Consider the following 25,025-nt stretch of genomic DNA (forward strand, 5'->3'; position numbering starts at 1 on the left):
CTTGTTTTTATTCGTAATTGCTATTATTTAACATTGGTATTAATAATTCTAGTCAAACAAATTATAGAGTAAGTTCTATATATCGTAAATGACAGACGTATTACCTAAAAACTAAACAAGAAAAAAAATCACAAATCTTAATGTATTTATGATGAAATTGAACATAAATGACAAAGGCTATTGCAAATCAACACGCGTCGATATTAACTTTTAAAATCATAAAAAAAATTAAAAATAAATCCATTTGACTAAACAATTTATGCTAAGTTATAATTTATATGAAGTAATATATTTTTTCTATTACACTAAAATATTAATTTTATACATCAACATAAATGTTTTTATCAAGAAAATTTGACTGAATTGTTTGAGTCGCAGATACAAAAAAAAACTTAAAGAAAAAAAAATGAATGATAAATCTCAAGCTATTTATGATGGAAACTAGTATAAAATCACATAGAGCTCAACACAACTAATTCATCATACACAAAGAAAAAAAAAACTTAAAATTTTCATCACAAAGCAAAATCATATAAAGGTATGCATAATCTTGTCTTCCATCATTTTTTCCCCACAAGCTATTTAGAGATAGGCTTTCTAATGCATTTTTTAAAAAAAAACAAAAAGAGAATTTTAAAGTTTTATGAGAAACGGGAGGGGCTTATAGCAAAACGTAGAAACATTTTTAAGGCTCCAAAACTAAAATGTTAACCGCGAAAGCATAGGTTCCCCCCAAGATTTTAAAAAGATTTAAAAACTCCCACCAAACTTTTGATTTTAAAACTCCCATCCCATTCACTTCCAACCAGATTTCGTTTCTTTCATCCTTTTTTTTTTTCTCTTCTTCTTCTTTGCAATTCTCTCCTCGTCGTCGTCTCTGAGGTACTTTACTTCTCTCTTCAACAGATCTGTTTCTCACTCTCTTCGAGAATTTTTGGGTGGGATTACCGATTCTGTTCGTCGATCTAGCCTTCTTTTATGATTCTTTTGACAGATCTGGTAGATTTAGGCGTAATACTCTTGTTTTTCTCTGAATTTTTTCCCTGAATTGTTTGGTTTTGACTTTATGTATGGGGGTCAGATCTAGAAGAAGAAGAAGGAAACAGCGAGGATGGCAGGGAAAGGAGGAAAAGGACTCGTAGCTGCGAAGACGATGGCTGGTAACAAGGACAAAGACAAGGACAAGAAGAAACCCATCTCTCGCTCTGCTCGTGCTGGTATTCAGGTCTATTCCCTCAAAAACCCTAATTTTGACCTTCTTTGACTTTTTTTGATTCCATTCGTTAAATTTGTCAGTACGGTTCAGATCTTTAGGGTTTCTCAATTTTTGTCTTGCTTTAGCTTAATGTCTTATGGTATGAGCAGTGAGCACAAACCCCATCATAATGTTGTTGACTCTAAAAGGTTCTCTGATGCTAATTATTGTTTCGGTTAATAGTATTAGCACCAACAACACTGATGCTGTTTCTTTTGGTTTATTTTCAGTTTCCAGTGGGTCGTATTCACAGGCAACTCAAGAACAGGGTTTCTGCACATGGGAGAGTTGGTGCCACCGCTGCTGTGTACACTGCTTCAATCCTTGAGTACCTGACTGCAGAGGTTCTTGAGTTGGCTGGAAACGCTAGCAAAGATCTGAAAGTGAAGAGGATTACTCCAAGGCATTTGCAGTTGGCTATCAGAGGAGATGAGGAGCTTGACACACTCATCAAAGGAACTATTGCTGGAGGTGGTGTGATCCCTCACATCCACAAGTCTCTCATCAACAAAACCAACAAAGAGTGATTTGTTTCCTTCTTCAGTCACTGAGAGAGAGATATTATTGTGATCTGCTAATTAGTAGCTTATGGTGTTTCTGTTTGTTTAGTCTTGGACTGCTTTTTTTCTCTCTTTTCTCTCTTCTTAGTTCTTTGACTAGTGTTGATCTCTTCTGGACATCCTCAGGTGTACATTAGTTAATTTGAACTTTTAGGTTTCTTTTGTTCAAGCAAATGCTGTCTTTGCATGCTCTTGTCATTTGCTTACTATGTTAAAAAAAAGTGTACTATTTTCAGTGCTTAACAACTGCAGAAATCATTTACTCGAATGCTCACTTAGGTATCAAACATCATCAGTCACATAGTCCAAATTAGGCTCAAATACCCCCAAAGTCAGAACTCAAAACCATTCAATTTCTAAAGAGTTCATCATTCACTCACTCAGTAGGTGCTTAGGCTTTGAGCACGTCAATTGCAAGCTTGAAGGTGTCTTCCATTAGCGATCGCCGGTGAACGTTTTCTAGGTAATGTGGTCTCAAATGCCTCAACGAGCAATGCTACATCCTTCTTCCTTTCTTCAGCGAGTTTGCTGACGTTTTGTTGCAGAGCATAATCAGTCATCCACTCTGTGTTTTTCATCTCATCCATGTCCTCATGCTTGAGTTCCACTGTTTCACTGCTCGGCTCTGCGGCGATTGGAAGGTAACTGGGCTCTCTTGGGTTGAATTCCCTCCAATTCTCAGTGCACTCTTCTCGGATGCAGGGTTTTCGCGCAAGGGTTAACAGAGTTTCCTCTGTTTTCGACACAAGTTCAATCCGCTCTTTCACTTTCTCTTCATCCACCTCCTTGCATTCTTCAGCTTCCTTGGAGTTCAGCTTCTCATCAAGAGCATTCCCTAGAATGATGTCATCTTGTATAATCGACTCTTTGAATAAAAGAATGTTTTTAGACTTATCCGAGAAACCACTCTCTTCATTCTTTTGATCCCCTCCTGCAAAGTTTCCAATGACCATATCAATGTTTTCATCACCTGATTCAGTGCCGTGACCATCTAGTAAGCTCACCATCTCTGCACGCTTAGATTCTAAACCTTCAGCCTTTCCCAATTCCATGTCCATATTCTCAGCCTCAAAATCGATTACTGGAATATGATCAACATCTCGAGTGCTTCCATTTGCTTTCTTCCCATCAACGTAGATATCCACACAACCATCAACACCACTCATCCTCACATTTGCATGTGACTTCAACTTCAAGGAACGTCTCCTTGCGGATATAAAGTTTTTAAGAGGTTGGAATTGGTCGTGATGATGCGCGTTGAGTGAACAATACGTATAACGACAGACTTTCGAGTCATTAGGAGAAGCAAGCATCAGATCCTCTGTGAACTTTGAGTTTTTAAGAAACGAAGAACAAGTTGCTCTATCACAACAACGACCAATCCTACAACTTCTCTTGAAACTCAGAACCTTTTTCAAATAACATCTACTACCCTGTTTCTTGTTTCCGGAGCAAGAAATATCAAGTTTTTTACCGGTCTGGCTCTTCATGTCCGAACCAACTTGAACACCTTGTCGTCTCTGTCTCCTAGCCTCTGAACTACTCTTTCCCTTCATATAATTATGTGACAAACTCTGTTTTTTATTTCCGGAGCAAGAAATATCAAGTTTCTTACCGCTCTGGCTATTCATGTTCGAACCAACTTGAACATCTTGGCTCTTTCTCTTAGCCTCTGAACTACTCGTTCCCTTCATATAATTAGGTGACCCGCCTGTGACTTTAGCAACGATATGCTTCTCGGCCGGTGTCATTGGTTGAGGAAGCATACTAGGTCTACATCTCTTTATCATCTCCAGTCCAAGGCTCCTCTCTAACCGATCTTGAGCAGCCTTCCTTGATCTTTCCAAGGCAAACCTGTGAGATGCTCTCTTCTCTTCTATATATGTTTTCGAAGCTTTTTTACTTTCGTTCTCCTAATACGTTTCCCGCCGGTTTCGGTCTATAGATTGAAAGATTTGCAATTTCATGTTTTCCCTTTTATAGTCCCCACTTTCTGATTATTAATTATTGTTTCTAAATCAACATTTTTGTGTGTGTTCTCATATCATATAAACGTCTCCGCTAAATGAGCATAATGTTTTTTTGTTTTGTTTCATAGTACTTTATAAAGCTAAATCAAACATAATCTGTTGTTATTTAATCACTAGTTCAAATTATAAAATACAATTTGGTGTTATTAAATAGAAAGAATTACATACTTGATACATATGATACAGAGAAAAATGATACATTTGGTGATACAATTTGGTGCTATTAAATATGATACATTTGTACTTCTACCCCAAAAAAAAAAATGATATATGTAAATCATGATTCAGAGATTTTGAAAATTTGGTGTCGTTCAATAAAGAATTTAAATACTTGATTACATTTGGTATTATTGGAAAAAAAAATAAAAAAAAAACTTTGTACATTGAAGAATCACTTAAAATTAATTTTAATGAAGGTTATAGGTTAAGGTATCAGAAACAAAATCTAAGGTATAACACAAAAGTTTTAGAATCCAATCCACACACATAAAGTTTAATTTATAAATGTTATCAAATATTAAACCCTTTAGAAAATAGATAATTGAAGTTTCTTAAATCATTGATCAACTATGCTCTCCTAAATAAACAATGTACGTAAAAGGGTTGGAGCCTAGAGGGAAACACAAATATTTTAGAGGGAGATGGTCGGCCAAAGACGGGCTCATTGCTCACACGCTCCTCTTCTTCTTTTCGCAGTCATGCACAAAGCACAATCCAAAAAAAATTCAAACTTTTTAAAATATTTCATATTCAGAGTCCTATTGTCGAGATTTCAATTTGAGTCTGTTATCACTATACTTTGTATTACACAAATTATTTCAAGCCTAAAAAAAAAAATCATAATTAATGACGACCATGCAGACAAGAACAAAACCACGATCAAGAACCATAATGGCGACTCTGTTGAACCATAATGCTCCAAGTTTCTTTTCTTAGGCTTGTTTGTCTCTTCTCTTCATAATTAGGATCAGCCCCGGCCCAATAATATTTAGAGCCCTAGGGTTAAAAAAAATATTCATAAAGTAAGACATATATTTTGAGAAAGAGAGGAGAGTGTTGGATTGCGATGAATTAAACGTTTTCCTTTCAGAATTCCTAGGTAGGTCGAGTTGGAATGCTGTTTAAAGCCATGATCTTCGCTCTTACCAATTAGTTAGAGACGGTACAATGTTAAAAAGACAAGGCTGCTCGAGTGTGGAAAAACTAAATTACGATGTTATAGCTCATCCTCGAGAGACTACTATCAGTGGAGTCTCTAGAGACTATAAGTGCGCGAAGATATTCCACGAGCTATGTGTATATGTATATGTTAATACAAATTAACGTATGAAATTTGCTATTGCAATAATTCAAATTCAATTTGATTTTCTAATCAGATAAGTGATAAGTCATATTTTTTATTTTGTTTTTTCGTTTGTTACTTAATTTGCTGGTGCTGAAGTGATCGAGTACAAGTACTTCATTGTCATGTGCCCTTAGTTTGGCCAATCCTTTTTTTATTTGGCTTCCTGCAGGGGTAAGCAGAGGAAGATGTCGTCAAGTTGGTGAGGTAGGTGGCTCGAGAAATTGAAATTAACACGTGATTAATATTTTACTCTTCAATTGTTTGTAAATGGTGGTTAATTAGTGGACACGCAAATTCGTCTATTCGCGAACTAAACCACTAATTTTTTTTTTTAAAACGATATACAAATTGTTGGTTTGATATATTTTTCTTTCATAAATATAATAATTATTATTATTTATTATTTTTTTTACTACAAAAAAATCTATTTATTTTTGACAATTTGCATTTATTGGGTTCGACCAAAGATTATTATTGGAATTTTGAATGGTTGCAACGACTAATGGGTTTTTGTTCCACCATGAACTCCAAACAATAACACAATGATCATCTATCGATTACCTATGGTTCCCATAAAATGTGACGACAATAATTAGACTTGACACGACTAGTAGTCTAGTACACAGCCACAACTAATAATAATATATACAAAATAAAAAATCAATATAACCTTATCTCTTTCATTATTGAACATGGAAAAGTACAATCAATATAATTTCATATATATACATACACACACTTAGTTCTGTGTTCCGTGAAGAGAAAATTATGGGATCCATGGCTCAGAAATCGGTTTTGATGTTATGCGGAGAGTTCATGGAAGCCTACGAGACCATAGTACCTCTCTATGTTCTTCAAGCGTTTGGCGCTAACGTCCACTGCGTTTCCCCTGGTCGCAAAACTGGCGACAAGTGCATCATGGCCGCTCATGATCTTCTCGGCCTCGAGGCATTTCTCTGATCCTTCACCTTTTCTTCATTTTGGTTTTGCCCTTCCAATCGCTCTTTGCTTGATTAGTAAAAAAGGGATACAAAAATATATTATACAAATCTGTTCCCGAAAATATTACACTTGCTATTAGTAATTGGATTTTTTTTTTTTTTTAATCTTATCTTTTGTGGCAATCCCATAGAATCAATAATTTTCTACTAAGATCTCCCACCGGATCGAGTAAGGGTAGACTACAAGTAATTCAAACTAGTACGTGAATCCTCACCCTTTGATAATTGCATACTGAGTAAATATATTAAATAATATTTAGACGTTACATTTTCCAAACAGTGCATTATGAGAATTGGGTGGTCTTAACGCAAATTGCATGGGCCTACTCAATAGTAAAATAGAAGAGTAAACAGTTTGTGTTTTTTACCTTGTGACAGATTTACACCGAGTTGGTGGTTGACCATCTCACACTAAACGCGAATTTCGATGACGTCATCCCCGACCAATACGATGCCATCTACGTTCCCGGTGGACGTTTCACTGAACTTCTGAGCGCCGACGAGAAATGCGTGAGTCTTGTGGCTAGGTTCGCCGAACTCAAGAAGCTCATCTTCACGAGCTGCCACAGCCAGCTGTTTCTCGCGGCTGCGGGTCTGCTCACGGGTGGAATGAAGTGCACGGCGTTCGGAAGCATGAAGCCGTTGATCGAGCTCTCCGGCGGCGAGTGGTGGCAACAGCCCGGAATCCAGACCCTTTTTGACATCACTGATTGTGTCAAGGACGGCAATTTCATGTCTACTATGGGGTGGCCTACTCTGGCTCACAGTCTCAGAGTTTTGCTCGAATCACTTGGCTCCAAGATTTCTAGCTCCAAGGAGAATCATCAGCCTTCTTTGCTTTTCTTGATTGGGGTAAGCTCTTAGACTTTATTATTCTCTCTTCATTTTTATATTTTTTTGACTTCAAAAAAATAAATTATATGTGATCTTGGTATATATATATATATGTAGGACTGTGTTGAAGACTACAGTATCAATGTACCATTTAAAGCGTTCCAAGCTCTAGGATGTAAAGTGGACGCAGTGACGCCAAACAAGAAGAGAGGTGAGAAATGTGCTACAATCGTTCACGACCTCGAGGACGGACGGCAACTTCCTACCGAGAAGTTCGGCCACAACTTTTATGTGACCATTGGGTGGGATGATGTCTCCGTGGATGATTACGACTGCATTGTGGTACCCGGAGGAAGATCGCCAGAGCTGTTGGTGATGAACCCCAAGGCCGTCGAATTGGTCAGAACGTTTGTTGAGAAAGACAAGTTTGTTGCTGCCACTGGAATGGGAAATTGGCTACTTGCCGCGACAGGTGCTCTTAAGGTACGTAATATATACCATTAATATTAGAGGTAGACATATCAACCAAATTAAATCAAACATGATGTTAATTATATAACCGAACAAAAAACTTAATTTTGCACATATATATATATATAACCTTGCATCTCATAGGGAATCCGTATGCGCTAAGAGATGTCAAGATAAGTTATGATCTCTTCACATTTGAATATGGTTTGATAATTTTGGCCTCTAAGCATATAGGGATCTCCTATGAACATATAAATTATGGTTATGACTAAGATTATTACAGCATTTTCTTGACGATTCAGCCATAACTCTTCATACCAATAACCAATAAAATTTCATGGGACCACTTCCTTGGCGAGATTAATTTTTTTTTTTTTTTTTTTCCAATTATAACTAATCTAATTCCATTGTTGTGTCATATATACCACATTGCAGAAGAAGAGATGTGCAAGTAGTTATGGGACTAAGGTGGCTGTGAAGGTTGCTGGTGGTGAGATCGTGGACTCAGAACGGTGTGTGACTGACACCAAGCTAATCACAGCCGCAGAAACTTCCGATCTTCCTGCTTTTTTGTATGCGTTGTCGAGTGCACTTGGTCTTTCTGTTGCTTTCTAAATATGTCAATGGTGTTTTAACGCCTAATTAATGCCGAAAAATAAACATAAAGTTGTAACATAATGATGAGATGCACATCACTTTAATATGCATGCAATTGACAATTTATGTTGTATCATGGCTGCTTGTATTTTCTAATTACTTCAATAAATCACTCCAAGATTATAAACAAAGTTGATTAGCAAATAGCAAAACCTATCACCAAACAACAATTTTTTGCTACATAGTAAAATGTTAGTGACTAATTAATTATAAACAAACTAATTTTTGCTGTTATATATTCTAGTTTCACTAATGATATACTGTATGTCACTAAAATTCGTATTAGAAATAACAACATACTATAAAACAACAGATTGACGGATTAAATACGGAACTATTCATGGATCAAATGTTCAACAAGAATAAAAGATAATGTTTTTTTTTGGTAGTTAAATTGTAGTGAAAAAAAAAATTTACATCGCATTTATTATAATAAATCACAGCATAAATTTCCTTAATTTAAAAGTTATAGGAAATTAAATTACCGAATTAGTAATTTTGGTTACGGTAAAAAACTTTTGGCTCATTAAAAAAAAGAAAGCGAAAGGAGAATATTCCGTTCGTCGGCGGTCGTCTTTTCCCGCCCCCAAATCATACGATCAAAACCCTAGACTCTCGATTTCGTCACGATTTGCTTCAATCAACTTCACTACTCTGCTTCAATGGACTCTCACTCTTCCCATCTCAACGCGGCCAACCGTTCGCGCAGCTCTCAGACTCCTTCTCCTTCTCATTCGGCTTCCGCTTCAGTATCTTCTTCTCTCCACAAACGCAAGCTCGCCGCCACCACGGCGGCGAATGCAGCTGCTTCTGAAGACCACGCTCCTCCTTCTACCTCTTTCCCTCCTTCCTCTTTCTCTGCCGATACTCGCGACGGTGCCTTGACTTCCAACGACGAACTCGAGAGCATCTCAGCTCGCGGCGCTGATACCGATTCAGACCCTGATGAGTCTGAGGATATCGTCGTGGACGATGATGAGGATGAATTTGCTCCCGATCAGGATCAGGACTCTTCCATGCGCACTTTCACGGCCGCTCGACTCGATTCCAGTTCAGGAGTCAATGGTGGTTCTAGTCGCAACACTAAGCTGAAGACGGAGAGCTCCATTGTGAAGCTTGAGAGCTCTGATGGCGGAAAAGATGGTGGATCATCTGTGGTTGGGACTGGTGTGAGTGGAACCGTTGGAGGAAGCTCAATCTCAGGGCTGGTGCCCAAGGATGAGTCTGTTAAGGTATTGGCTGAGAATTTTCAGACTAGCGGGGCTTACATTGCGAGAGAAGAGGCTTTGAAGAGAGAGGTAGCTTATCACTGGATCCTATCTTTATAGGGCTTGATCTATGCCGACGAATTGATTAGAGAATCACCATTGAAAAATATCTTTCTTGTAGGAGCAAGCAGGACGACTCAAATTTGTTTGTTACTCAAATGATTGCATTGATGAGCATATGATGTGGTAAATTCCTACCCTCAATCGTCTCTCCTGTCAGGGAATTCTCAGCTTCTGAATCCGCTCTGAGTTTTTTTTTTTGTTTCTGAATAATTTGTTGAATGTTTTGCAGCTTGGTTGGGTTGAAGAACATCTTTGCAAGACAGTTGCCTAATATGCCCAAGGAGTACATTGTTCGTCTTCTGATGGACAGGTAAACATGCTAAACTTGAGTGAAATTCATGACGATTTCTGTATCAAACAATGGCTAATGATTAGCATTCTAATATCTGTAACTTGTGTTATTTTCCCAGGAAACATAAGTCTGTTATGGTCCTAAGAGGAACTCTAGTTGTAGGTGGTATCACGTATCGTCCATATCACAGGTAAGATCTACCTCGCATAACATGTCCCAGTTCTTTTACCCTTGTAATATTCTACTAGTGATAACTTTCTCCTAAATGTATAGTTTTACGCTTATACATCTAGTTTTTTGCTCTTTAATTAAGACTGAAAGAAAGTAGTATAATGACTCGGTATCTTATACTATCATCAAGCACAGGTTTCTTTCCAAATAGAATATAAAAGTCTGATGTCATAGTGAGCATGATTACAGTCTTGACATGTTTATTAACTCCACCTTTTCCCTGGGATCCAGTCAGAAGTTTGGGGAGATAGCATTTTGTGCAATCACAGCAGATGAACAAGTAAAAGGTTACGGTACTAGATTGATGAACCACTTGAAACAACATGCACGTGATGTTGATGGATTGACGCATTTTCTTACTTATGCGGACAACAATGCTGTTGGTTATTTTGTCAAGCAGGTTGGTGTATTTCGTTGATTGTGTAGGTTCTTGCTTTATATTTAAATCTGACAACAAATTTCAACCAACTGTTAATACATTTCAGAAAGGGAATTGAACTGTATTTTGCATGCAATGTTTTCTATATGTTGTTGTAGATATAAGCATATAAGTTGCCTGAATTGAGCCTGGATTACCTCATTGTTTGACTTCAGAAAGTTCTGTTTCTACACTTTGCTATCAAGTCTACTTTCTGGGATACTAACTGTAATTTTGATATTTTTATAGTCGTTCACTTAGTTGATATTTTAAGCCTGTTATCTTGTGCAGGGTTTTACTAAAGAGATTTACTTGGAGAAAGATGTATGGCATGGGTATGAAAACTATGCTCTTAAGTTCAAATTGCTCATTACCTTACTTAACTTGGTGTGCTTTATATGTTTGATGTCTGACTGAAATATCTGTGGGGTCAATTAAGCTCACTAACCTTAAGAGTAAAGCATTATATTTCCTAGCTGATCTTTTCCAAAATTTGGCTTATTATTCTCTTCTACATCTGTTAACTTACTCTCGCATATAAAGAAGCTTGGTATTTTCCTAGGTTCATTAAAGATTATGATGGTGGCCTGCTAATGGAATGCAAAATTGATCCAAAGCTTCCATATACGGATCTGTCAAGCATGATACGCCAGCAAAGAAAGGTAAGCCATTGAAATTACTTTGTACTATCTGATTAAAACAAAATTATGGGCCTTCAGGTTCAGCTATACCCAAACTATCTGTAAATTCATGCTTGATAAATTAATACCTCGATAAGTCAATATATTTCTTCGGCACAAATTGGTTTTTTGGCTCAATTACCCAAAATATCTGTAAACTAATACTCTAACTTCGTGGCTGATTCTGAAAAGATTCAAAAAACACAAGAAATACAACTTCAGGACTCGATTATTGACCTCTCCCGAGGAGGAAATTAAGTAACTGAAGTTCCTGTCTTCCTCTATGAGCCCAAGAACCAAGCTATCCTCCCAAAAGCTGTCTGCTTAATCTTTATAAGACTAAGAGATCATGGCAACATACCACTAAAAAAACCCACACAACTTAAAGAAGTAATTACTAAACAAGTAAACATTGGTCACATTACTGTCTAATTAAGTTATAAAGACCGTTGGTGATTGGACCCTTGCGACCATTATAAGTATCAGATTCTGATCCCCATTGTACTTTTTATTATATCAGGCAATTGATGAAAGGATAAGAGAGTTATCAAACTGTCAGAATGTGTATCCAAAAATTGAGTTTCTAAAGGTAAGCATTATTGGTTTTGTGTGAATTTAATTACTATGTATGTCATGTCACAGCGAAAACCCATGTTTTCGGTAGTATAATAAACAAGATGATTTTTGCAGAATGAAGCTGGAATTCCTCGAAAGATTATCAAAGTTGAGGAAATACGTGGCTTAAGTAAGTTCATTATCCTACTCCCTGGTGCTATTGCAGTTTGTTACTCAAAAAATAGATTTATCTCCCTTGGACATGTTCCAGTCATCTCAAAATTAAGCTTGTGCTAGTGGCTCCATAAGATCAAGTTGATATGCATGTGCTAAGATTCCTGTATCTGGTTAGCTATGGGCTTAGGGTTTATCTGTAATACTTAGAGTTGCTTTAAACAAATCGATTCATCTCCCTTTATTTTTGTATAGTAAGAGCAGTTTCTTAATTGGCGTGTAAAAATGCAGGCTTTTTTTTTTTTTTTATCTGTAATAGTTTTGTCATGTTGGGTAATTATAGTTTGATTAATACGGGAAGTGTGGTTAAAATATTGCAGGGGAAGCTGGTTGGACCCCAGATCAGTGGGGGCACACTCGTTTCAAATTATTCAACTGTTCTGCAGATATGGTGACAAATCAAAAACAGTTGAATGCACTTATGCGCGCACTTTTGAAGGTTGTGATAAGTTTCTGTCTTTCAGTGCATTGTTATTAAAATTATGATGCCCTCTTACATATTATGTTACTCTAGTTTGACAAGCTGTAGTTAATTGCAACAGACAATGCAAGACCATGCTGATGCTTGGCCTTTCAAAGAACCAGTTGATTCTCGCGATGTCCCTGATTACTATGACATCATTAAAGATCCCATTGGTAAGAACCAGTTAATATATCCATATTCGCTATTTAGTATCCAGAATTTGTCCTCTTTTAAGCAAAAAATTGTTTCAGTTTGGTTAATTAGAAGTGATATGAACACAGATCTGAAGGTAATTGCAAAGAGGGTAGAGTCGGAACAGTATTACGTGACACTCGATATGTTTGTTGCTGATGCGAGACGGATGTTTAACAATTGTAGAACTTACAACTCCCCTGATACCATTTATTACAAATGTGCAACCAGGTAAGACGTCTTTTCTTTCATTTCATATCATCTCTTCTCTTCTTATTAGGGTAATGAAGATGTGTAATTTAATTTGCTTTTTTTTTCTCTCTTAAACAGGTTGGAAACACACTTCCATAGCAAAGTACAAGCAGGTCTCCAGTCTGGTGCTAAATCTCAATAGAAGGTGGCAAAGTGAAAAGATGACAAGTTCTTAGATAATTTTATTGGGAGGTAGGGAAACAACCTGAAATTTAAGTATATTGTTAAGTCCATGTATGTTGTATATTAATTTGCATACGACTCTTTTAGGAACAAATACTCTCGCCAAATTTTCTCATACTCTTTTCACAAAAAAAAAAAGTTTCTCATACTCCAATCATTTGTCCTTTTTCTCTCCTTTTTCCATGTATATCACAATTTGTTGCCATTCTAACATAATTAATCGTAGAATTCCAAAATAAATTAGAGCTTAAACCAAAAACAACAAATCCTATGTGGTTTACTTTATACTATACTGGTTCACGCTGAATTTGTCCAAATCGCACATAAGTTTTGCCAAACATTGTGGATTGCTAACTTTTGTTAAACAGTTATGGTTCCTTTCAACTTCGATTACGTTAGTTACGATAGCTTTTTGACTACGAAACACAGGTGTGTATTCCTCCTTTTATGTCCAATCATATATAATATATATAGAGTTTACACAGAATCACACAGTAAGAAACAAAAAATACAGACAAGAGTTGCCTCAAAATCACAAAACCAATGACTCTTGTTATGGCTAATGCTTGTGATTCCAATGGGGTAGGGTTTCATACAGATTAGAATCAGGAGCAAATGGATTCTGCATGCCTTCACGATTTACCTGTTCCGGCAAGAAATTCGCCGTCTCTACTCTCTGATTTGGTGCTAAACCGGCACTGATGGTGGTGCTTGGGACTGCTGGTTTCAAAATGTGGTTAGAGTTTGGCGGGATTCTAGTAGGAGCGCTCGGAGTGTTGTTGAATGGTATGCCCATGTTTGGTCTTGCCCAATGCAAAGGGTTCACTCCCGTCACTCTTTTCACAGTTTCCTCTGCCATCTTTACCTGCACAAGTTTTTATCAACGCAATAAACTTAGTTAATAAATAAGAAAAGATTTTAATTTTGAGTGTTGTAAGATCTTTAAACTCAGGAGTCACACCAAGAATGGAACCTATATACCTTTGTTCTCAATGTTTCGATATCAGCTCTTAAGATTCTGTTGTCAACAGCAGCTGCATCATACTTATGATTCATGTCACTGAGACGAGTAAGTAAAGTTGAATGCTCAGATCTTAGTTGGCCTACCTACGGATGGCAAAAAAATTTCCTATAAATCCCTGGAAGACAGCTGAAAAACAAGAAAGAATCGAGAAATGTACAATGAGCAACTAATAAAAAAGCGAACCTGTGTATCAAATTCATTCATTTGTTCTTGCTTTCTCCTCCTGGAGCGCCTAGCGGATTCTCGGTTTGAGAGCATCCTGTGTAATTACAAATTACTGCATCATGATGACCTTTGAGAAAATAAGATATACATAGAGCCTGATTTTTGTCTGAATTGACTATTTCTTCCACTTTCAGATGTACAAAAAGATTTTCCTAACAACAACAGTTAAAACCTAAAACTAACTGAAACATTCCTCTTCTAGAAGACTTCAGTTCTTGGTCACTTAAGATTACAAAGATCAAGATCTGTACCTCCTAGCACGCTTCACATCAGTAGGATCTCCATTATCTGCATCTCCATCAAGATCATCGTCATCAGAATCATCTCGTGATGAAATACTGGTAGTTTGTCTGGCTGGAACATCTGGTTTCTTCTGCGTGCTTGTTGAGGAAGAAAACTTAACAGATGAAGCACCCGGTGAGGTTTGTGCCACAGTAGAGCCTAGAACAGTCAAAAAAACAATCCCATTATCAACCAACCGAAGAACAACTCGTATCAAAAGTATATATCGCAAGTGAGTAATATAAGAAGCTATGTAGTATAGTGCACTATGAAGTATCGAGTGTCAAAAGATAAGAATCCTCATCTAAACGCATACAAAATTCAATTTTGAGAGTCAAAAAACCAAAACAAAGCAACGATACGTAACCTTGAGCTTGCTTTTGATTGCTAGCTGAAGCACTCGAATCCTCCGGTTTCACAGTTCCGACCTACAAAAAATCAAATCAACACTACAACCTCAATTTCTTCGTGTGAACACATATAAGAAGAAAATGGATCTAAGAGACATACACGACGAGCAACAGCAGCACAAGCAAGCTCGAGCTTGCTCTTAAGAATCGCGTGATACTGATTAGGATCAACACCACAACCAGCTGAAGAATCCAACGGATCAGACAACGGAGCACGATTCCGATTCCCTTGATCATCCGAAGGAAGGCGATGATGACTCTGCGGTTTCTGAATCTCGACGACGTCTTCGGTTTCGTCAACGGTTTCTTCCACTCTCGAAAGAGATTGAACCGGTGGAGGTGATCTCTCGGTTGCGTTTGTCGTAGCGCTCGAATCGGAACCGGACAACTCATTGAGAAGCCTGTGGAACGCCCACTCCGATTGGCTTCGAGTCATCCCGTCCGCCATGTTATGCGACGGTGTCGGAGCCGGGGTCGATCCCGGTGACGGCGCCGGAGGGGGAATAGGCCAGAAGGATTCGGTCAAATCATCGACAGAGAAGACGATGTGCATCGCTTACCCAATCGCCTCAGATTCCTTAATTCTTTTTTTCTCTCTCTCTCTCTCTCTTTTTAGTTTTTTTTTTTTTTTTTGTCTTTTTTCTCTCTTCTCTTTCTCTCTGTGTTGTCTTACGTGGAGCCGCCATTATTGATTAGAATACTTGACACGTTTCTCTATTGTATTGGATTAGTACTAAACCTAACATTTTCTTTGACTGTTAATTTAATTTAAATGGCAAAAAAATAAAATAAAAAGCATTTAAATTTACTTTTAGTTGGTTCTTGGTCTGACCAAGCAATGGACAAGGATGAATTAAGATATCTCTTAAGATATTCACGACACACGATGCACTTGTTAAGCTCTCTTTAACCAAGCAATGGACAAGGATGAGTTCATACGGGATATATATAGATAGTTGAAGCAAATCTGCAAATGTGATATCATTTTATGTTCAAGATTTTTTCTACATTTGATTGTTTTGCACTGCACAGAATTACCGTAGACAAAAAAAAAAAAAAAAAAAAAAAAAGGAGAATGGGAAATAGTTCAAGACAAGACTAGTAGTTACAACAAGATACTCACGACACACTCGTAAGATTGAAGAAAGTGGGAACCAAAAGAGGTTACACAAGGTACTAGTTCTTCCTTGGAAATCCTGAGTAACTTGGTTATAATAATTCTCTTGAATCAGTGTACTTTTTAATATACTAGCAGCATAGTTCCAATTATCCTTCCTGAATCATCATTCATATGCCAAAAGAAATTCTTATGAAGCTGACTAAAACAAATGATGACACCAATCTTATACATAGTACCACGTTAATGCAAATACGACCATTTGACAAAACCAACAATAGATATGAATCACTCACGCTTTAACAAACTCTTGGATCAGTCAATGCCATCCGATCCCTAGATACCATGGTGCTTCTTGAAGCTCGCTTTATAAATCTCTGCAACAGACCTAGCAGTTTTAGCAACACCAGTTTTGATCTCGGATATCTTCGAATCCATGTACTCTTTCTGTTTAGATACCAAATCAATAAGTGCAAAGAGTTGTGCAGCACATGCTTGGACCTCCTCTTCAGTCTTCTTCTTTGCTTCTTGCAAACTAAGCTCCGAAGCTTTCAAATACTCCGCAGCTTCTTTCTCCACCTCTTCCAGATTCAAAGCCTCCGTTTTCACACTCTCTGCCATTGTTTTTGCCTCCAGGTCACATTTCGTAGTAAACTCCTGAGTTTCCTTCTTCACCAACCTTATCTTCTCTTCGAGTTCACTGATCTGCAACTGAAGTGACTCAAGAAGACTCTTTTTGGATTCGATCTTCGAAGCCATTTCAGACATTTGGTGTTGTAACGTGATCAATTCCTCCACCTTCTCCGCCGAGCTTCCTTTGATCCCATCATATAACGAACACAGAGCTGGCTTCACAACAGATTTATAATCCACACCCATCACCTCAGCAGGTGTTTCCCCTCTCTCTTTCACAACAAACTGAACATCATCAAGCTTCAGTCTCCTAAGAGCTTGGTTACAATCAATGGCAAGTGTCTGAATCAGATGAAACTGATTCCTAATCTGTGAATTGAGTTCCCAAGCTTTCTGATCCCAACCATCTCTAGCAACTTCAGCCTCTCCAACATCTCTCTCCACAGCTTGTAACTCTCTTCTCATCCTCTCAACATCTCTGGCGCTAAAGTTCTGAAGCTCAACAGACTTCTTCAGCTCTTTATTCTCTTGAGAGATTCGCTCTCTCTCTTCTTCCTTAGCTTTGAGCTCCTTATCTTTCTCCTCCACAGCTCTCTCCACCGCTTGGGTCCTATCAGTATACTCCACAACGATCGTTCGAAACTTATTCACATCTTTCTCAAGATCGGCTACAACTCTCTCCAGAGACTCTTTCTTCGACGGACCTCTCCTCAACGACTCAAGTTTCGCCTCTAATTCACCTCCAATATCGTAACAACCAGAGATCGTTTCAGCCATTTTAGTCTTCTCCGCGTCCAATTTCCCCGAGAACTCATCATCTAAAGCATTCTCCAAATCATCCTCGCCGCGAATGTAGTGAAGATAGGTTTGATTCGCGTAGAAACTCATGGAGTTAGCTTCGGGGACGGAGGTGGGATTTGATACTCGATGTTGACGGTAACGAGCGTGCTCGACCAACCAGAACACAACGGCGAGAATAGTAGGCCAATTGTGAGGCGTATTGGGAGCTTTGAGGCTAGATTTAGTGATCTTATGAGGACAGTTATTAGATCGGAGGAAGAAGACGATATCCTCATCCCACTTGTTGGAATCGCAAGGGTAATCTAAGGCGGAGAGTAAGAATTTTAGGGTTTCGGTGATATCTTTGACAGAAGGAACAGGATTACCGCGGATAACGATCGGGAAGCAATGAGAAGAGAGGAAGGCGTTGATGACTCGAGTCATCGATGACTGGTGAGATCTGTCATCGTTGCCTCGGCCGCCTAAACCGACCGATGAAGGACGGCTGCTAGCGAAACTGGCGTCGGAGTCTCTTGAGTTAAAGCGTTGACGATGTTGCTCGATCGATGGTGGTGGTTGACGATGTTGCTCGATCGATGGTGGTGGTGGCGGCGGCGCTCCGCCGAAACCCACCGTCTTTCTTCTCTTTACCGCCGCTTCTCCGCCTCTCATCTCTTTTTTGCTTTTTTTTTTTTTTTTTTTTTGCAGAGAATCGACACTGACACTTACTGACTCTAGGAACTGGATCGTAAAATAATCAAATCTATAGCAGCGGGGATTCAAAAAATTTCGAATTTTGGGAAACCTAATTTTTCGGGTTTACTCGAACCGGAATACTAAACCGGGTCGCAAGTTTATCTACATATTTCACCAAAATTGAAAACACTCATGAGTCAATGAAAAAGACTTGGCGTATTTATTATTCTGTGTGGGGTAATGTAGAAATTTTGAAACCGAGCAAGAGGTTTGTGGCTTGAGTGATAGAGTAACTTAATCATAAATTGAAATGTATCAAAGTAGATTGACAAATTGATTTATATAATCAGGAAAAACAAAAACAAATCTCAAGATGTTGTCTGCAAATGTGTTTTTTTGTCTTTTCAAAGAAGAGCAGATTTGAGAGACTTGGTGAGCTTCTCAAGCTCCTTAAGTCCTTCCGTTGGCGAATTTGCATCCCCCAATAGCTTCACCATTGCACTGCCTACGATCACTCCATCAGCTCCCCATTCAACTATCTGTTCACACAACAAAACCAGTCAACAAAGAAGCAATAATGAAGACAACATAAGAGAGGCCTTAGGAATCTTGTTAAGGTTTGGAGGACCTGTTTCACATGCTCAGGCTTTGATATTCCAAAACCAACAGCCACTGGCTTGTCTGTGGCCTGCATTGAATTACAAATGGCTAAACAACTTGAGCATTTCTACATCAATACAAGATAACTGAGAAACAATAGAAAAAAAAAAATACTGTTATTAGACCTCTTTGATATCCTTCAAAAGCGACTGAACCTTTCCGCTTACAGATGCTCGTGCACCAGTCACTCCAATTGAGCTCACCTGTTAAATTCAATAACAAGGGGCAGTACATTCTCAGATTAAGAAAACACATGTGAACGTCTGCATAGATTAATATACACTGAGAGGGATCTTACTAGGTAAATAAATCCTTCTGATGCGTCAACAATTCGCTTCATTCGCTCTGTTGGCGTGGTTGGTGTAGTGAGTAAGACCTTGATTACAAACATTGAGCAAAATTAAAAGGCAAAAAAGATACTAAAAGCCGAATGTCAAAATAAATGAAGGTAGATCTAGCAAAACACATGTACAGTCTCAGTGCCTACACTACACAATGCTTCTACTGTTTCTGTTGAGGAGACTGGCAAAAAAAAATCTCCACAGAGACAAATGATAAGAAGGTTCAGCTAAGAAAAAAACCCAATTTGAGGAGAAGAAAATAAATAAGATATAAACATACATATAGACACATGCTTTAACAAATTATTGTGATATGCTGCACTGGAATGACTGAGAATGGAACAAGATATAAGCGTCATTTAAAGCATATGCTTACCAGTTCAATGTCATTGTTGAGTGCTTCTTTCCTCAGCATCTCAGTTTCCTCAAGAGGAACATCGGGAACCACAAGTCCCTGTACACCAACAGCTCTGATGCTGGACATGAACTTCCCCAATCCACGTTTAAGAATCGGGTTGTAATACGTGAACAACGAAATTGGACAAGATATTTGCGGAACAACCTGCACCAAGTCCAATAGTAAGAATACATATATACTATGGGATGACATCTGACAGGGGACACAAAACACATCTCTTTGCTTTAGAAACAAAAACTCACCTTGTCTAACATCTCAAGGATGTTATCAAGATTGGTTCCCTTCTCCAACGACCTTGTCGCTGCAGCCTAATTGAATAGATAACAAAGGGAAATATAATCAAACAAAACTGAAAATCCGAGGTAATGGAAGCATACATAATCCAAATATAAAAGTTTGCATTTCGATTTTTTAGATTGTAAAACCTGAATAACAGGTCCATCAGCTAAAGGATCAGAGTAAGGAACACCCAATTCGATAATGTCAGAGCCACAAGCGTCAAGAACTTTCAATGCTTCAGCAGTAGTAGAGAGATCTGGATCACCAGCTGTGATGTACGGTATGAATGCTACCTTCACACACAAAAAAAGTTATACAAAATCATAAATCAATTAACCACATATCCCCAACGAAGTGTTGCAAGTCTATTGTATCAGTATGACCAAAGTTTCAGACCTAGTTAGCTAAATGCTACTCACTCTGACAAGAATTCATAAGCAACATTACTAGTTTGTTTTTTTTTTTGTGATTCAAGTTCGTGAGATAAACAAATTGGTTAACGATTCCAAAACCTTATCATATCCAAATCTAGTTGAACGAAAATGAAAAGAGTGAGAGACTTTGACTTACTTTGCCTTGTTTTTTGAGCTGTGTGAAAGTATCAGCGAGACCGAGGGTAGGAGAAGAGGTGGAGAGAGAAGCCAGGGGAGTCAATCTCTTGAAAGAAAGGGATGAATCAGGAGAAGAAGAATGGCGGAATCCGAATTGGGTTTTTGGGGATTGGAGGAAGAAGACGCCGGATTTGAAAGCAATCGCCATTGGAAGAGCTTGTGTGTGGATTCTTCAAATTGGATTTGGTTGAAGAAGTGAGTATTCTTCCTTTATTATATAAACTCTCTCTTGACCCACGTTTGGAAGAAAGTGTTAGGTGAAAGCCACCAGCCAAAGAGTGTGTCAAAGCGCCGTCGCTTGCATCTTGGAGCCTATTTTGACTTGGTGATTTTGTTCTTCCGTTTCTGGTTTTGTTAAAAATCATTTTCCATTTTATACGACATGTGATTATATTATTAAAACTTGACTAAGATTATTCTTTTTTGAAAAATAATGAATTTGAACTTTCAACTATTTTCATACATATATATATATATATATTTAAAAATATAAGACCAGATTATAATTTTTATTTTTAATTTAAGATAAACAATTTACAATTTTGTTAGTTCAACCGCTACCATTCGCAACTACAAACGTTTTGCAAGAAAAAGTTTTTAAAATCTAGCAATGTAGAACAGTCTCACACGGTATTAAACAATTTTTATGAGTGTTCTCAATCTTTTGCCACCCCGCAAACATAACATTTACATATTAAAGCATACTCAACACCTTGTACCACTCAACACATTTATAATCGTGTAAATAACTAAATATACGTGTGAAGCATGTGCATACCATACATATACAATATAATTTTTGTTAATGAATTACTTTTATGTGAAGCATACATAGCAAATCATATACTAAATAATAAAAAAGAAACCATATTATTATTAGTATATAATGAAACTAAATAAATAAACAATACAGTATGTTATTATACAGTTTATTCCAAGTAATTGGAGAACAAAATAAAGCATGTGAAGTTTGACAAGCGATAAACAACAGACGTGATCCAACATAATCAAATGTACACAGAGTACAGTAAAAATGGAGATGGTAAATTTAAAATGTGATGAGTCAGATAGAGGATCATTACTGTATAATGGTACACACTTCTCTCTCCAACTTCCTTCTCTTCCCTGTATAAATTTCATCATCTCTTGTCTGCAATATATTTTAAAAAAAATACTTTCAGTTACAAATCTTTCTCAATTTCTTAATTCTCTCTGGAAAAAAAAAACTAAAAATAATAATCAAAATCACCTCTTGGTATAATGAAGGTAAAGCCTGAATCCTCTTTGACGCATCAGCCAAGCGTTTCCGTGGCATATGGTTTTCATTAGCCGCATGGTTCTCAGAAACCTATCACAAATCAGGAGACCCTTCTTAAGATTCAAATCTTTCACAAACTGGAAAGTGTTTTACTTTGCATCAAAATGAATCACAAAGAGTTTATTTGGTCCTAATTTGTATAAAACCAAGACAGTAAACCAGATTAGATTGTCCACCCCCTACACATCACACAATATGTCCAAGGGATTACCTGTTTTCTGATAGCTCCTGTAAGTAGGTCCTGGCATCCTGATGCATACACAAGTTCTAATTTTGGACACTGGAGCACCAAACTCTGCGGCTGCAAATTGCTGCATAAGTTCAAATTCAAGTCCTTGAGCTCTGGGCAGTTTAGGAACAAAGCCTGCATTAAAAGGTTGAAACTATGAGAAGATGGGAAGGTATAACTTGTTATGAGAGCATTGGTGAAGAATCTCACGTCTAAACTGGAGCAACCCCACAAACTGAGTTTCTTCAGCCGTTTATGTTTGATAAACATCTTCTGATTGTAGCCTGCTGTTTTATATGGACTCGGATTCTCTTCAATGATCGGATTATCTATATTGGGATCAGACACAGTCATGCCACAATCCATCAGCTCAAGAAGGGGCAATTGAGCAGTAGCAAATTGAATGCCACCTGCAAGAATATTCATTATAGAAGAAATGAGAAACCAGGGATAAACTATGTATTATATCACACATATGCAAGCAGAAGACCAAGAATTTACTTGATGTAATGTTGGGACAAAGAGCAACAAGTAATTTTGAAAGTGTATCAGGTAAGACATCGCAGATCATCCCAAGGCCAGTATCAGTAATGCTGGAACTAAAACCAACAAAAACAAAAAAAAATCATGTCTTAAATAACGCTCTTCATACCAAACTGAACCACTAGAGAGATGCAGATAAGTATACTGAACAAGAACAAGACATACCCACTCAGATCAAGCAATTCAAGGTTAGTGTAACTTGAGGAAATGGCAGCTACGGATGCATCTGTGATATCTATTCCAAGAACTAGCGAGAGCATTCTCAACATCCTGGACAATAAGCAAACTGACATCAATCTCTCAAATGAATATACGAGACTTAAGTTCCAGAGAATGGTGATATTTCTTAAATGTGCATAAGGAGGATTTTTACAAAGAAAACCAAGAGTGCGAAAGATAGATATTAGACAAACCTGAAATTCACAGCAGTAAGCGCAAGTACTACAGGATGTGAAAGCTTCAAAGAGGCTATATGAATGTTCTGCAATCTAGTACAAGTCCTTCCCAAACCATCAACCATTGTTACAAGATCAGTTGAATCATCTTCTTGGCGAGAAAATTCCAGAGATATTTCTGTAAGATTTGGACAATTGAAGATCTGACCAAAAGAAGAACAATATATTTTACGTTTAGACACATACAAATTCACTATCTGCACTATGGAGAAGAAAAAAAATGGAAAGTCAGTTACCATCTTTGAGAGAGAATGAAGATCCGAGAGCCAGAGAGTGGAGAGGCTTGATGAAGAAAGAGAAAACCCTCCTAGGTTGGAGCATCCTTCCATCTTAAGGCTTGTAAGTCCACGTTTATTAGCAACAAAGCGACCCAGCTCATCCCTATTCATACAATAAAACCATTGAACAATCAAAAGACAGAACCAGAGAAGAACAACACAACAATTTCTTAAGTCCATCATAACCTCAAATCCCGGTAAGAAGCAAAATCTAAGATAAATCAGATGCTAAATGACTGCTTACCACAGATGAATGTACAGCAAACAGAACCAACAGTTTCTACAATCATGACATGATCCCATAAGACTCAATGAAGTCTAATCTGAGTCTAATCTCAATCTGAGCATAGCAACTCAAAAAATCTGGACTCGAACAAGACTATTTACCCAGTAATCCTATTGACAGCTGCACCCGAAGTAGAGATCTCCAAAACCTCCAGGTTAGGACAAGAAAATGCAATACAGGCCAGAGTTGTCGCATCAAAATCACTGCACATATACAAGAGAACAAAAAATCCAATCAGAAACAAGGATCGTTACAATTAATAGCAATTAATCCAAGAATCAGAAGACAATTAATAATTTTAATGGTTTATCAATCATCGATAATTATTAAGAGTTCATTTATCCTTAAATTTAAACTCGATTATTCTAATTCATTAGAGAACTCTCAGATCTAAATAGATCTAACGAAAGAATGAATCAAATCAATCACCTCTCGATTTTAAGTGAGAGTCTAATAAGTCGAGGACACTTTTGCAATAAAGATCCGATGTATCCAATCTGAGCTCTCTCCGGAACCCTAATCCGAAGCTCCTCAGCCGCTTTCCACATCTTCCTCGATGTCTCCCTCCATCCTTTACAAACCCTAGCCGCCATCAGCAAACTCGAAGGCGGGAGCCTCTTAAGCACTTCCCATAAACCCACGGCATGAAACCTCCCGGGCTGAACGATATCCGTATCCAAATGCAGATCCAGATCCGTCGACGCGGCATCCAGATCGGGTTCATCCAGTGAATTACTACGCGCATCGACGTCGTCGAAAGACAAAACGCGGCGCAAGTGAGTGAATGACTGACGAGAAGACGGCGCCGCTGTTAAGGATAAGACGGTAGAACGGGAAGAAGAAGCGGCGGCGGAGATGCAGCTGGTCACCGGCTCGGTGGCGATCGGAGTAGTGGGAACATCAGATAGAGCAGGAGATAGAAGACAGACATGGCCTTTCTTAGGTTGACCACATCTCCCGCAATTGTAACTACCTCGGTTTTTTCTAATGCGCTGAGATTCAAGCGCGGCTGAGATCGCGGCGGTTGCGGTGGCTGGAGAAATATGCGGCTGAGGTTGCATCGTTAGATTTGGGAGATAGAGAGAGAGAGAGAGAGAGAGGAGATGGAGTTGGGGGGGGGAGTGAGATTTGGGATTGGGAGTGGAGGGAGAGAGATGAAAAGAACAAAAAAAAATAAAGAGGAGGGAAGCAACGGCGGGAGATAAAATGGTGTTTTCGCGCGACTGATTTCGAAAGACACCGAAGCAAAATTATATGTTAAAATTGTTGAAAATGAAAGACGTAGCCGCTCTCAGCTTTAATATACCAAAGGAGCGTGAGGTCTACTAGCTTTGTGAATTAATTACAGTTTTACCCTTAGTTTTGTGAATATATGACGTGGTCTTTTTTTTGTTGTTGTCGACGTTGGGATCCACTGTACTTACCAGTGCCAAAAATAAGTTGACTAATAATATTT

The 25,025-nt window shown here is 38.0% G+C and overlaps 8 protein-coding genes across 12 annotated transcripts; 3 read left to right on the forward strand and 5 right to left on the reverse strand.

Annotated features, from left to right (window-relative positions):
• Positions 1–323: 323 nt before the first annotated feature.
• On the forward strand, positions 324–2,058 carry LOC104781325 (histone H2A variant 1). Of its 3 annotated transcripts, XM_087510611.1 has the most exons (4): positions 444–538; positions 907–938; positions 1,082–1,225; positions 1,486–2,058. In XM_087510611.1, the coding sequence occupies exons 3-4, from the start codon at positions 1,112–1,114 to the stop codon at positions 1,780–1,782; spliced, it is 411 nt and encodes a 136-aa protein (XP_087366737.1). In that variant the 5' UTR covers positions 444–538; positions 907–938; positions 1,082–1,111; the 3' UTR covers positions 1,783–2,058. The 3 variants fall into 3 exon arrangements, with proteins under 3 accessions (XP_087366736.1, XP_087366737.1, XP_010504270.1); XM_087510610.1 differs by lacking the exon at positions 907–938 and having other exon boundaries at positions 324–538; XM_010505968.3 differs by lacking the exons at positions 444–538; positions 907–938 and adding an exon at positions 648–882.
• Positions 2,045–3,824, reverse strand: LOC104784064 (uncharacterized). The gene has a single exon (XM_087510609.1). It carries the CDS (start codon positions 3,603–3,605, stop codon positions 2,223–2,225), a length of 1,383 nt encoding a protein of 460 aa, XP_087366735.1. The 5' UTR covers positions 3,606–3,824; the 3' UTR covers positions 2,045–2,222.
• Positions 3,825–5,582: 1,758 nt separating this feature from the next.
• On the forward strand, positions 5,583–8,284 carry LOC104781326 (DJ-1 protein homolog F-like). The gene is made up of 4 exons (XM_010505969.3): positions 5,583–6,138; positions 6,570–7,043; positions 7,143–7,508; positions 7,932–8,284. The coding sequence occupies exons 1-4, from the start codon at positions 5,959–5,961 to the stop codon at positions 8,109–8,111; spliced, it is 1,200 nt and encodes a 399-aa protein (XP_010504271.1). The 5' UTR covers positions 5,583–5,958; the 3' UTR covers positions 8,112–8,284.
• Positions 8,285–8,657: 373 nt separating this feature from the next.
• On the forward strand, positions 8,658–13,138 carry LOC104781327 (histone acetyltransferase GCN5). The gene is made up of 13 exons (XM_010505970.3): positions 8,658–9,451; positions 9,543–9,607; positions 9,714–9,794; positions 9,895–9,966; positions 10,239–10,407; positions 10,717–10,760; positions 10,988–11,087; positions 11,626–11,694; positions 11,796–11,850; positions 12,215–12,333; positions 12,437–12,530; positions 12,639–12,780; positions 12,880–13,138. The coding sequence occupies exons 1-13, from the start codon at positions 8,816–8,818 to the stop codon at positions 12,941–12,943; spliced, it is 1,710 nt and encodes a 569-aa protein (XP_010504272.1). The 5' UTR covers positions 8,658–8,815; the 3' UTR covers positions 12,944–13,138.
• A 255-nt stretch (positions 13,139–13,393) lies between these two features.
• LOC104781328 (basic leucine zipper 25) lies at positions 13,394–16,065 on the reverse strand. 2 transcript variants are annotated; one of them, XM_010505971.3, is made up of 6 exons: positions 15,026–16,065; positions 14,883–14,943; positions 14,485–14,674; positions 14,192–14,267; positions 13,966–14,091; positions 13,394–13,849 (listed from the first exon to the last, which is right to left on the reverse strand). In XM_010505971.3, the coding sequence occupies exons 1-6, from the start codon at positions 15,476–15,478 to the stop codon at positions 13,544–13,546; spliced, it is 1,212 nt and encodes a 403-aa protein (XP_010504273.2). In that variant the 5' UTR covers positions 15,479–16,065; the 3' UTR covers positions 13,394–13,543. The 2 variants fall into 2 exon arrangements, with proteins under 2 accessions (XP_010504273.2, XP_019100338.1); XM_019244793.2 differs by having other exon boundaries at positions 13,966–14,018; positions 15,026–15,615.
• A 117-nt stretch (positions 16,066–16,182) lies between these two features.
• Positions 16,183–18,337, reverse strand: LOC104781330 (kinetochore protein NDC80 homolog). Its single transcript, XM_087510613.1, has one exon. It carries the CDS (start codon positions 18,125–18,127, stop codon positions 16,379–16,381), a length of 1,749 nt encoding a protein of 582 aa, XP_087366739.1. The 5' UTR covers positions 18,128–18,337; the 3' UTR covers positions 16,183–16,378.
• An 83-nt stretch (positions 18,338–18,420) lies between these two features.
• On the reverse strand, positions 18,421–20,830 carry LOC104784066 (tryptophan synthase alpha chain, chloroplastic). The gene is made up of 8 exons (XM_010509137.3): positions 20,420–20,830; positions 19,996–20,142; positions 19,813–19,878; positions 19,529–19,714; positions 19,110–19,187; positions 18,937–19,014; positions 18,780–18,839; positions 18,421–18,690 (listed from the first exon to the last, which is right to left on the reverse strand). The coding sequence occupies exons 1-8, from the start codon at positions 20,606–20,608 to the stop codon at positions 18,556–18,558; spliced, it is 939 nt and encodes a 312-aa protein (XP_010507439.2). The 5' UTR covers positions 20,609–20,830; the 3' UTR covers positions 18,421–18,555.
• A 481-nt stretch (positions 20,831–21,311) lies between these two features.
• On the reverse strand, positions 21,312–24,860 carry LOC104781331 (F-box/LRR-repeat protein 17-like). Of its 2 annotated transcripts, none has more exons than XM_010505973.3 (10): positions 23,999–24,860; positions 23,671–23,772; positions 23,242–23,386; positions 22,964–23,148; positions 22,716–22,820; positions 22,509–22,606; positions 22,218–22,417; positions 21,990–22,142; positions 21,710–21,808; positions 21,312–21,610 (listed from the first exon to the last, which is right to left on the reverse strand). In XM_010505973.3, the coding sequence occupies exons 1-10, from the start codon at positions 24,628–24,630 to the stop codon at positions 21,539–21,541; spliced, it is 1,791 nt and encodes a 596-aa protein (XP_010504275.2). In that variant the 5' UTR covers positions 24,631–24,860; the 3' UTR covers positions 21,312–21,538. The 2 variants fall into 2 exon arrangements, with proteins under 2 accessions (XP_010504275.2, XP_087366738.1); XM_087510612.1 differs by having other exon boundaries at positions 23,528–23,772; positions 23,999–24,843.
• Between the last annotated feature and the right edge of the window lie 165 nt (positions 24,861–25,025).

This window comes from Camelina sativa, chromosome 4 (assembly GCF_030686135.1).
Source record: "Camelina sativa cultivar CO46 ecotype springtype chromosome 4, ASM3068613v1".
NCBI classification, from domain to species: domain Eukaryota; kingdom Viridiplantae; phylum Streptophyta; class Magnoliopsida; order Brassicales; family Brassicaceae; genus Camelina; species Camelina sativa.

Excerpts from the sequence above, each read along its gene's own strand:
- LOC104781325 (XM_087510610.1), top strand. The coding sequence starts at position 1,112 with ATGGCAGGGAAAGGAGGAAAAGGACTCGTAGCTGCGAAGACGATGGCT. Across the intron at positions 1,226-1,485 it reads CTGCTCGTGCTGGTATTCAG|TTTCCAGTGGGTCGTATTCA; the intron begins GTCTATTCCCTC and ends GTTTATTTTCAG.
- LOC104784064 (XM_087510609.1), bottom strand. The coding sequence starts at position 3,605 with ATGATAAAGAGATGTAGACCTAGTATGCTTCCTCAACCAATGACACCG.
- LOC104781326 (XM_010505969.3), top strand. The coding sequence starts at position 5,959 with ATGGGATCCATGGCTCAGAAATCGGTTTTGATGTTATGCGGAGAGTTC. Across the intron at positions 6,139-6,569 it reads ATGATCTTCTCGGCCTCGAG|ATTTACACCGAGTTGGTGGT; the intron begins GCATTTCTCTGA and ends ACCTTGTGACAG. Across the intron at positions 7,044-7,142 it reads CTTTGCTTTTCTTGATTGGG|GACTGTGTTGAAGACTACAG; the intron begins GTAAGCTCTTAG and ends ATATATATGTAG.
- LOC104781327 (XM_010505970.3), top strand. The coding sequence starts at position 8,816 with ATGGACTCTCACTCTTCCCATCTCAACGCGGCCAACCGTTCGCGCAGC. Across the intron at positions 10,408-10,716 it reads TTGGTTATTTTGTCAAGCAG|GGTTTTACTAAAGAGATTTA; the intron begins GTTGGTGTATTT and ends TATCTTGTGCAG. Across the intron at positions 11,088-11,625 it reads TGATACGCCAGCAAAGAAAG|GCAATTGATGAAAGGATAAG; the intron begins GTAAGCCATTGA and ends TTATTATATCAG.
- LOC104781328 (XM_010505971.3), bottom strand. The coding sequence starts at position 15,478 with ATGCACATCGTCTTCTCTGTCGATGATTTGACCGAATCCTTCTGGCCT. Across the intron at positions 14,944-15,025 it reads GTGCTGCTGTTGCTCGTCGT|GTCGGAACTGTGAAACCGGA; the intron begins GTATGTCTCTTA and ends GATTTTTTGTAG. Across the intron at positions 13,850-13,965 it reads TCGAAACATTGAGAACAAAG|GTAAAGATGGCAGAGGAAAC; the intron begins GTATATAGGTTC and ends AAACTTGTGCAG.
- LOC104781330 (XM_087510613.1), bottom strand. The coding sequence starts at position 18,127 with ATGAGAGGCGGAGAAGCGGCGGTAAAGAGAAGAAAGACGGTGGGTTTC.
- LOC104784066 (XM_010509137.3), bottom strand. The coding sequence starts at position 20,608 with ATGGCGATTGCTTTCAAATCCGGCGTCTTCTTCCTCCAATCCCCAAAA. Across the intron at positions 19,879-19,995 it reads CTGATGGACCTGTTATTCAG|GCTGCAGCGACAAGGTCGTT; the intron begins GTTTTACAATCT and ends CTATTCAATTAG. Across the intron at positions 18,691-18,779 it reads AGCCTGAGCATGTGAAACAG|ATAGTTGAATGGGGAGCTGA; the intron begins GTCCTCCAAACC and ends TTGTGTGAACAG.
- LOC104781331 (XM_010505973.3), bottom strand. The coding sequence starts at position 24,630 with ATGCAACCTCAGCCGCATATTTCTCCAGCCACCGCAACCGCCGCGATC. Across the intron at positions 23,149-23,241 it reads TTCATTCTCTCTCAAAGATG|ATCTTCAATTGTCCAAATCT; the intron begins GTAACTGACTTT and ends TCTTTTGGTCAG. Across the intron at positions 22,143-22,217 it reads GGGGTTGCTCCAGTTTAGAC|GCTTTGTTCCTAAACTGCCC; the intron begins GTGAGATTCTTC and ends CTTTTAATGCAG.